The sequence below is a fragment of the Sinocyclocheilus anshuiensis genome, unplaced genomic scaffold (assembly GCF_001515605.1).
Source record: "Sinocyclocheilus anshuiensis isolate Anshui unplaced genomic scaffold, SAMN03320099.WGS_v1.1 scaffold758, whole genome shotgun sequence".
In the NCBI taxonomy this organism is placed as follows: Eukaryota; Metazoa; Chordata; class Actinopteri; order Cypriniformes; family Cyprinidae; genus Sinocyclocheilus; species Sinocyclocheilus anshuiensis.
In genome coordinates, this window is record NW_015548126.1 from 2,765,625 (window position 1) to 2,776,337 (window position 10,713).

The 10,713-nt window shown below is 33.9% G+C and overlaps 1 protein-coding gene across 1 annotated transcript in view; it reads right to left on the reverse strand.

The window, feature by feature from the left end:
* rxfp2b (relaxin family peptide receptor 2b) overlaps positions 1–10,450 on the reverse strand; it is a 40,726-nt gene extending 30,276 nt beyond the window's left edge. Inside the window, exons 1-9 of the mRNA XM_016507692.1 lie at positions 10,432–10,450; positions 7,101–7,238; positions 6,667–6,744; positions 6,195–6,300; positions 5,473–5,544; positions 1,869–1,940; positions 1,646–1,717; positions 1,141–1,212; positions 789–863 (exon numbers count right to left, since the gene is read on the reverse strand). Coding sequence (XP_016363178.1) covers positions 789–863; positions 1,141–1,212; positions 1,646–1,717; positions 1,869–1,940; positions 5,473–5,544; positions 6,195–6,300; positions 6,667–6,744; positions 7,101–7,179 — 626 coding nt within the window. The 5' untranslated portion in view covers positions 7,180–7,238; positions 10,432–10,450. The remainder of the gene's footprint in view (positions 1–788; positions 864–1,140; positions 1,213–1,645; positions 1,718–1,868; positions 1,941–5,472; positions 5,545–6,194; positions 6,301–6,666; positions 6,745–7,100; positions 7,239–10,431) is intronic.
* Between the last annotated feature and the right edge of the window lie 263 nt (positions 10,451–10,713).

Consider the following 10,713-nt stretch of genomic DNA (forward strand, 5'->3'; position numbering starts at 1 on the left):
ATATTATTATTAATATGTAGAAATGAACTGAAAACACTTTAAATTACCATTGTAACCAATGTTTCGAATATCTATATACAATGTATATACAATCTATATACAATAACCCATATACAATGTATAGAATATCTTCAATATTGCTATAACAACTGTTTAATATTCAATGAGCAATCTGAACTGTTCTTGAATCTTATACAAAAACTATCTCTTACTAGGTGTTCTAATTTTGCATAATTCACTTTAACTGGAGTTCACTGTTTTGCAGTTTAAAAACAAGCAAAGTATGTAAAACGGTATTATGCAGGAGATCTTGAGAGGTTCCAAAATACACATCCCTCTGAATTATGTAATATAAGACATTATTGGGACAAGCCCTTCAGTAATTCCTGAATATTTCTTTGGTTGCCTTAGTTTCACTCTCAAACACCTTCCTGGGTGAAACAAATTGCAAGAACACGTTCAATGGATATTTCAAATATGTCACCACTGTCAGTCAAGACTTTTTTTTTTTTGTCTGAATATGAGGCCTACTTTGTGCAAAAAAAGTACTTGTGACATGACTGGTATAAATGCGCCACAGGTGTAAAAACACAGTGGTTAACTCTAATGTCTTGTAAGATATCAATTTTTGATGAGTAAAGAATAGTAGGCGGTTTCTTTGTACACCAGTATATCGTAGCTCTGTTCCAAAACCTGAGCTGCCCCACTGCCTACTGCCAGCATCTTTTGAATTCAAAATCAAGCAAGTCGTGACATTTATATTGAGTAGAAGAGAAGCAGATACTTACAGCCAGCTGAGAAAGGGCACATGGGTGCAGAGTCTGGAGTCTGGAAGCTGTTCTAGAGAGGTGTTCACCATTGACCTGTACAGATGATGAGATGAGGTGAGCCGGAACATCATAACCTGTCAGCAGAAACCTCATAAAGACATTCAAAACTACAGTGCACAGACTTAAATCAGTTGCAATGCAAATATTATATTTTTCAGAGCAATATTTTTTGTGACTGAATCAGCTGGGTTGGAATTATGAAACACACTGATTCTGAAGAGCAGCACTTCACACTCAAATAACGGGATTTGTTTAAACAAAAGAAGGAAATGAACAAGTCCAACACTTGTGAAGATTGATTAAGACTTACAAGAAGAAGAGGGAACTCAGGCCAGTAAATGTGTTGGCTGTAATTGTTGTTATGGGATTGTCATCCAAAATCCTGAATAGGATGAAATAACACTTCAAAACCTGCAAAAAAGTCGCTAAACCATCAGCCAAAATAATGAATTTAGCTGCCTTTCCTAATTCACCCTGACAACCTGCTACGCTACTGTTCTAAAGTTTGTTTAAAGTTTTTAAAGAAAAAAAATATTTTTATTCAGCAAGGACACATTAAATTGATCAAAAGTTACAGTAAAGTCATTTATAATGTTACAAATGATTTCAAATAAATGCTGTTTTAAAATGTTGTTTTATGGTAAAACATTACGCAGCTGTTTCCAACATTAATAATACACTGATTTGAACCCTAAACCAGCATATTGAAATTATTTCTGAAGGATCATACTGAAGACAATTTGGAAGAAGGCAAGATAATTTTTTATATATGAACAGCATTTACAGCTTGCTGATGTGTTGAAGGTTGTACTCACAACCACTTGAGTTTATGAAGATCACTGAACACTCCAGGGGAAAGAAAAGAGATGCAGTTCTGGCTCAAAGATCTACAACACAAGATCAAGCAAATACAAGTGCTCATTCATGTCGATATATCTTCCTATTTACTGTATTAGATAAGGGTCATGAATACTGTCTGAACTCATTTCAAATCCAGTGCTTGACATTATTTTCTGTATTAAAAAAATAGACACTTACAATTTTTGCAGCTTATATAGTCCACTAAACGCATGAATGGAAACAGTGCCAATGCAATTATCCTGGAGAAACCTAAGAAAAAAAAAAATCAGCAATTTGGTCAACAGGTTGTTAAGCTTAACAGGTTTACAAAACTGATAAAATATCAGGACCTGAGCCATATCTACAGACTAAAATGACAATGACTGACTTTTCATGTTTGATTTAATGTCAAGCCATCTCAAGGTCTGAATGCATTAAAACGCCCTTTTAGCTTCCCAGCTTGTTTAACAATCAGACAGCAGCTTGAATTTAGTTTAAAATAAATCTTAATGTCACACAGTGGGGTTCCCAGTCCATCGGCACTGAGGCGGAAGGTAAAAGAATTAAATTAAGTACTCGCATAGTTTGCATAACTTTGTTGGTTTTAAAAGAATTTAAAGTTAGAGTGGTTACAATCATCCGGGTTTAAATTGCGCTCAAAATTATTTGATATTGAGGCAATATTTACACTGAAGCTCGCAGGAGGCTATGGTAAGGGGCATGATCCATGACATCAGTGCGTCATATTGTCTTGCCTCCATGTGCTCACGTACTGCATTTTAATGCAGCCGAATTCTCAATAAAACTGTTTTTATTAATATATTTTACTGTTTCTGTTGTGAATTAATATTATAGTGACTGAAATGCGGTCCATTAAGACTACATAACCAGCTCTCAAAGATTAATCTGCACTAAAATCCTAATCACGACATTGTCTAATGACATCAACTACACATACGATTAAGACAATGGCTGTGCTGTGATTTCGGCTATACTTGTATGTAAAATAGAGTTAGAAGCAACAGAATATCTTTTTTTAACTGAAAGTGCTGCTCCTCTCTGTGCTCGCTGAACAGAGCAGACGCAGAGAGAGAGGTGTGTGCGCTGGGAAAGCAAGACCTCGCGCTCGTGCGGCAGTACCGGAGAGTCCCAGAGACTAAATAAGGTTTGTCCAAGAAAGTTGCTAGATTTGTCGCTAGTCGCTTTTTTGGAAAAAGTTGCTAAGGGGGTCTGAAAAGTCGCTAAATCTAGCGACAAAGTCGCTAAATTGGCAACACTGATCACAACACACACTGGCCCAGCTAACCAATCACAGCACATTTCATATTTCAGAAGGCGGGCCTTCATTTGATACAGGAACTATTCAAGCCGTTCATGCCAGACTGGGAAGAGAGGTGTTGTAATAATGTGAAATATGTGAAAAATAATGTGTTTTTCGAACAACCTAGTATGAGAGCCTGTTCTAGTACACCCCCAAAACAAAATCAAGACTTTGTAAAAGAGCACAATAGGACCCCTTTAAGCATTTATTCATTAACTATATAAATCACTTCTATTTAGAGCAGCACTTTCAGTTTGGTGTATTTATGAAAATGTTAATGACTTAATATACACCTGGTATTGCATATCCACTTCCTTTCTAATACTCTAATGAAAAAAGTTAATATATATATATTTTTTTTTAATTACATTTATAAAACTGGGGTTATTTTAAAAAATAAATTTAAACTTTTATTCAGCAAGGATGCATTTAAGTGATTAAAAGTGACAGCAGATTATTCAAATATTACAAAAAAATCTATTTCAAACAAATGCTGTTCATTTGAACATTTTCTTCATCAAATAATGCTGAAAAAATGTATTAGTTTTCACAAAATATCAAGCGGTTTCATACAATTGTTTTCATCATTGATAATCATTATAAATCAGCATATTATAATTATATCTTAAGATTTAATAAAATATATATTTTTAAATATGTCAAAACATTTTAAATATTACTGTTTTTTTAGATGAAAATTAAAATATCTTACAGACCAAAAACCTTTGAAAGGAAGTGATATATTCCATCAAAAAGGGGACCAAAATGACAGCACAAGGGTCATTCCACGAAATCAGTGCCTTTTGTGTCCCTAAGAAATAATCAAACATAGATTTAATATAACAACAAATAAATGTGCAATTTAAAAACATAACAATACTATGTATGTTTTCATCAATATTACATCAAAAAAAGTCAATTATATATTATTTTAACTAATTTAAATAGCATTTATGCTGGTAAGGGTAAGGTTTTGGCCTGTCCCTCACTATGATTTTTCTTTTTCAGCAGGACTTTTAAATTGCAAAATGAAAGCAAAACGATATAAAAATGACATTTGCATATTGTTCTAAATATAGTCTCATTGTTAAGCAATGTTTTTTGGCATAAGTATGCATTTTTTCTATAAAATATAAATCATTGTATTGGTGTCCCCTGATTTCATGTCAGCACTGTTACCCTCATCAAAAAACCCTTGTAAAATAATGTACATTCAAGTGACGATTTCTAGGAGGTTATATCATCTCTCAACCAGGATTCCAACCAGGGCATCATGCAATGTCAATCTTGTTACCATTTTTAAAATGTAAATTTAAGCAATTATTTCTTACATAATCAATATCTATAACTAAAATCCTTTCAAAGTGTACACTATGTGCTTTTGTAAACTTAACTATTAGCTAGCAATAAGCAAATTTGTTTGAAATCGTCAAACCTGTTACTGTCAACCTGTTACTTTTTAGAGGATAACAGGGATGACATGTGGGTAACAGGGATGACATTGATTAGGTTTGACCCTGTTTTTAAAGATTGTCTGTGTAACATTCAAACATTTTAAAGGTCACCCTCGGTATATTATAGAGCTAATGCCTATATCATTCAGTGGCATATGAGTTCTAATTAAACTATAGTATCTAGTAATGCTTGTGTTGGTAACAGGGTTGACCAAAATACCAAAACATGAGGTAGAAGAATAGTCATAAAATAATAAATTACATAGCCTGAGATGGCACAATACAATTTCTTGTCATTTAAAGGTGTCTTCGTTTCATGGATATTTAAAAAATATTGATTAAACTTATTTTATTTTTCACTTTTTCCAAGTGGAAAAGGCACCGATTTCATGGAATGACCCACAAATATTTTTTTAAATGACTTATTTATTCTTTTTAGGAAAATAATTTGTGAAAAGGACCAACTGTTACATCAATTAGCATTACTCTCCATTGGTGTAACATTGACATCTTTAAAAAAAAAATACTGTAAGTGTTTGTTGCCTTACTCCTGTCCATATTGGTTTGTACTAGAAAGCAGATCTGCTAATTCTTTAATTGGCTCGTTAATAACCAGACAGCATCACATAGAATCCAAGGTTTAATGGAAAGCTATAAAGCAACCTGCCAATACTGAGATTAATAAGCAGCAGCAAGCTCAATTTAAATGAAGGTGACCATGGCCTCATCATAAAAGCTTCAGTGGATTCAGCAGAAAGCTGATCATAAATGTTAATCAGCTCCATGCAGGAACCAATTGTTTTTGTACCATATAAACGTGGCATTAGCTGTATAGGTTGACACCTCCATTATACAAGTCCCAGAGTTGATTTGTGGCTTTAGTAAAGCAAGGTCAATGCATACCAAAGTTACACCATCTATCTTGGGCAGGTTTTATGAAATCAATTACACTTTATATGACAGAAATTATAAAGAGGAGCTCGTCTGGATCAGAAGAAAGGCTCAAGAAATGCTTATTCATACTTACAGCCTCTGTAGTTTTATGTATTTGATGAAAGTCTCATTGGGTAACACGTGAATCTTGTTGCTCTTCAACGAACTGCCAAAAAGCAACACAAACAGCCAATTAAACACTCAAAAGTTTTTCACTTGTGTATTGAAATGAAGAAAATAAAAAACACCCCCAAAACTGATATAACATATCCTGCTAATAATTTGTTATTTAGGTGAATGTTCTCATTTGCATATTGTGCCATCAAAACAAGATTTACAGATTTTACTCTGTAGATTAAAAAAATTCCTGCCTATACATGCTCTCCACTTTTTCTAAATATACTTTTCAGGAAATAGCTGTAAGAATATAATCTTTTTATCTTACAATTCTGAATTTTTTCTCACAGTTGTGAGTTTATCTTACTTTTTCATGTTTTTATTCTGTGGCGGAAATGTGCTTCTGTATTTTACATCACCCTTTTGACAGTTTCACGCTGAAAGAATGAATGAGGCATTTATAAATGCAAAATGAAGCAAGCTAAGTTCAGTTTCTGATTGGTTGTTTGTTGCTTAACAGCTGACTGTTACATTATAATTCAGATTGTCCCAAAAAAGCAGTGCTAAACCTGCCCCCGAGTATTTTACATGGTCATTTTTAATTCGAAGTAAAATTCAGCCCAGAATGTTAACAATTAGACATTTATCATTTATAAAATGAATGTTGACAACACAAATTTGCAATGGAAGGCTGCGTACAATGACGTAACATTCGCTGACACCTGTGGAATGGATCTCAAGCTGACATGCACACAGTGGATATCAGTGTTAATGCACTGGCAGAGATCAGGGTACCGCTCCACTTCTGCAAAGCAGGACAGAAAAGAGAGAGACACACACACACATTCAGATTCTAGTTTTGGCCATGCAAACTGTCAAAACTATGTATTGGAGGTTTGTGCACAGTGGCAACCAAAATATAATTAACAATTAACTATACTGCATTGTTTTACTTTGTAGCAAATTTTCTAAAATACATTTTAAATAAATTATACATTTGAACTAGTAACTTTTATATAAACATATTGCAAGTGACATAAATATTGCACAATGCATTGGATATAGTTTAGGTACATTCTGTACGAATACAAGCAGTTTTAAGACTCTCTAAACGGTGTTTCTGAGAAAGCAAACTGTGAAGAGGTAATGAAGGGATTAGGTGTAAATTTACGGCAGTCTGTAGCAAGATCTTGTGGATAAACCCTTTTAAAAGTCTGGTCGAAGAGATCTGCCCAGCCACTGTTGTCTCCTTCAGAGAGATGGACATCGATGAGAGGTCAACATAAGACAAGCACACACACACATTCATACAAAACACACATAAGTTAGTATAAACCAACATATCTGCCATTACATTTTGCATTACATTTTTCAGTTATATAGATAAACATTTTATTTTTATTTTATTACATTTGGAAGATACAATTCACAAAAAATGTCATTTTAAATTTAAGAGTAATTTAAGAGTTTGAAAGGTGTTTGAAAATGCCAGAAAACATTTGAATTATACTTTATAGTTGTGATAAAGCCCTTGTGACCAATCAGAAATGCAGTAAATATAGAGAAGCTACATGTGAGATGTCTGTATTTATAAACAGCTCTGACCACAGTTGTCCTCATCAGCTCCGTTGGGACAGTCGTTTTGGCCATTGCAGTGCAGAACCTGTGGCAGACAGATGCTCATATTGCCACATGGAAAGTGACCCAGCGGACAGTTTTCTGACGGCCTGTGCTCCAGACCTGCTGCTGGGACAAAATACAAGAACACGCTTAGGAATCAGATTTTTATACTTCTTTATGCATTACTTTCAAAGTTAAGGTAATATGCAATCAAATAATCAAGTGTCCTTCAGATGTAAATATGCAGTCGGGTGGTCTAAGTGCAGTAACTTTCTCTTTCTTTTTATCCTCCCAAGACCTTGATCATGCCTTATGTGATTATACATCCATCTTTACATTTACAAATCAGTACTTAACTATAATGACATTATAGTTCATTGAGGATACTTTCTGAGGCTTTTAAGGCTTTAGTAAAAACATGAACAATGAGCAATCTGTAACAATTATGAGATATGAAGTGATACAATCCAGACAATGCTTATCTCCGAACACACATCAAAATGCTTCGGGAAAAGGGACCAACTGTGCAGATTATGTCAAAAATAAACCCATTTCCTTTGTGTTAGATAATAAAGACTCTTACTCCTCCGTATGTAGCGGCACATGCTTCAGAGACAAGAACATTAGACTGGAATATTCATATGAGCAATCAGTGCAAATCTCTAATGCAAATTATTTTTGACAGCAATATGGTGCATTGTGGTAAGAGAGAAGAAAATAACGAGGTGAGGAGATATCAAACCATAAAGAGATCTGCTTTCTTATAGGATTCATACATATTTATGAGGCAAAAGTGAATTTTAAAGAATGATGTAGATATATAATGAATTTAGTGAGGGTGATTTTTTCTTTGACCTCTGTAACATGTCTTGTAACTGTCTGTGCAGTACATGTCTTGGAATGTCTACAATGAGGACTGAGTGTTCGAGATATTATGCCATCTGTGAAAGAAGCCAGTCACAGGAAAAAGACAACAGCTTGTGGTCTCATATTTAGGCATCTTTTACTATACTGAGCCCAAGAATCAATATCAGTACAGACTTAAATTCTCATTGTATTAATACTCAAGCACTAGCAAACATATTTGGCTTTGGTTTGGTTGAAAGATTATTCATAATCATTTTGAGGAAATGTCATTCAGAATACACTCTGAAAACAAAAAGCTTCCAAAAGGGTGTTTTCGCAGCGATGCATGCCACAGAAGAACCATTTTGGGTTCTACAAAAAACCTTTCAGTAAACAATCTTTAAAAGAACCATGGTTTAGCTTTTGTCAATATTAAAGAACCTTTTGTGCAATGGAAAGGTTTCAATGGATGTTAAAGATTATTTTTGCAACATTAAGGGCAATAAAGAACCTTATTTTTTTGGAATGTAGTTGGTAAGCTGCCTGTTCCTCAAGAGCATAACAAACACTGGCCTAATTTACAGCAGTATTGCCAAGAAGAGTATTTATACATTAAATGTAAACTTATATATATTTACTGTATTTCATATGATTGACTGATAAAGACTATTCAATTTTATTGAAAACAGGACCATATCCATTCGATTTAAAGCAAATTTGGTATTTGAAGAGTTCAGATGCAAAAGCCTCTAAATGCCGTCTGAAATTTTCTTCTAAAATTAGCATTTTTATCAGCCCCTATATTTATGTTCAGTTATTTCACTTTAATTGCATATAAAAGTTCCTATACATTGCCATTAGAGTAAAATGACTGAACCTAAACATAGCAGCCTGATAAAAATGCTAATTTTAGATGAAAATTTCAGGTGGCACTTAGAGGCTTTTGCATCTGAACTCTTCAATTTTATAATCTTATTCAGTGGCTTTTTGATGCAATTACATCAAACCTAACCCCTTGAACCGTCTCCTCATGCAAAATAGTTTGAAATATACGCCTGTTCCTCAAGCGCTAGAATGACTGGCCCAGTATACAGCAATATTAAAAATAGTGATAAATATTATTTAAGATTGTGGATAAATATAGGCTGCATTTAATATTACTGATGATCAAGATCTCTCAAGACTATTATCCCTTAAAATCAAGGTTTATAAAACATGACCTTATCAAACCTCTCAAACTTTGGATCTAAATTTTGTTTTTCAGTGTCCAACATGCCTCAGGTCAGGTGGTACAAGATGTTTTAATGTGGTACAGCACAATTTACATTTTTCCATCAGTACCGAAGGAATATTCAGCTACACTGTAAAAATTGTTTCGTTATTATAACATCTTCGCTTCCAGACATTTAACTGAAGTTTCAACTTGATTTTACTCACCGTTTATGAAATATAATGTGGTTGAAAAAGTACAATGAACTTATCACTACAAGTTTGGGCACCACTTACAAATGTCACATGAACATGACTGGATTTGATAAGGTCATGGTTTATATAAAGGTCATGTTTTATATAAAATGTGGTTGAATGGATCAAGAATGGTCATGAGTAAGATATTTATGATCCAATAATATGAAATGTAGCTTATATTGAACATAAATAACATATATCAAAGAAGCCATTTAAGTTTTACATTTTAGTAGGTTAATTCTATTCCTAAAATTCCTATAAAATCTATTCCTACATACATGAAATAAGATTATTTTTTTCTAAGATAACCCAGCTATGCTTTACTGAAAGGGATAATTTCTTACCTTTGATTGTTGTTATCGATATAGTGAACAATATCCATATCAAATATAAATCCGATGTAAAAACGGAAACAGCAACAGAATGAACCGACCTCATTGTGGCGTCGTGCCAGTCGTACTTGCCCACATGAGTGTAATTACATTTTATCCAAACACTGAGCTAAAAAATCCTGATATCTGTCTAGACAGCTTTTTTCAAATGAGCATTGTAACTGTGTTGATAGTAAGAATAAAGACAGGAGCGCATTACTGTGTGTGTGGATGAAACGCAATCATGAGGTTCCCGCGCAATTCAAGAGCACAAAAACCAGCCTGTATCTCATCGTAGAGTGAGTTTAGGACAATACAGGTAGAAGCCAGTTATCTATCTATCTGTCTGTCCATCCATCATTTTATCCATCCATCCATTCATCTACTATATCTATTTTTCTATCTATCCATCCATCTATGATTTTGTTAATCTTTCCTTTTATCCAACATTTGATCTATCTATCTATCTATCTATCTATCTATCTATCTATCTATCTATCATTTTATCCATCAATCCATCCGTACATCATTTTATCTAAAATTTGTAATCAGCATTTCATTGAGGAAGTTTTGACAGTTACTTATTAGGGATAGTTCACCCAAAAATGAAAATGCTCTCATTAAATACTCACCCTCATGTTGTTTCAAACCCATAAGACCTTCATTCATCTTCGGAAAGCAAATTAAGATATTTTTTCAGAAACGAAGTAAGGACTTCAGTAAAACAGTCCATGTGACATCAGTGGTTCAACAATTCTTCTCCTCCGCGTCACCTTAGCGCCATTATGGAGAGTATCATCACGCATGCACATGCTTTCCTCTGCACGCAAACAAGGCGTGTTCTACGTCAGCAGCACCACACGCATGCGTCGTGATTCTCTTTGTAAAATTAAGGTTGAACCACTGACGTCACA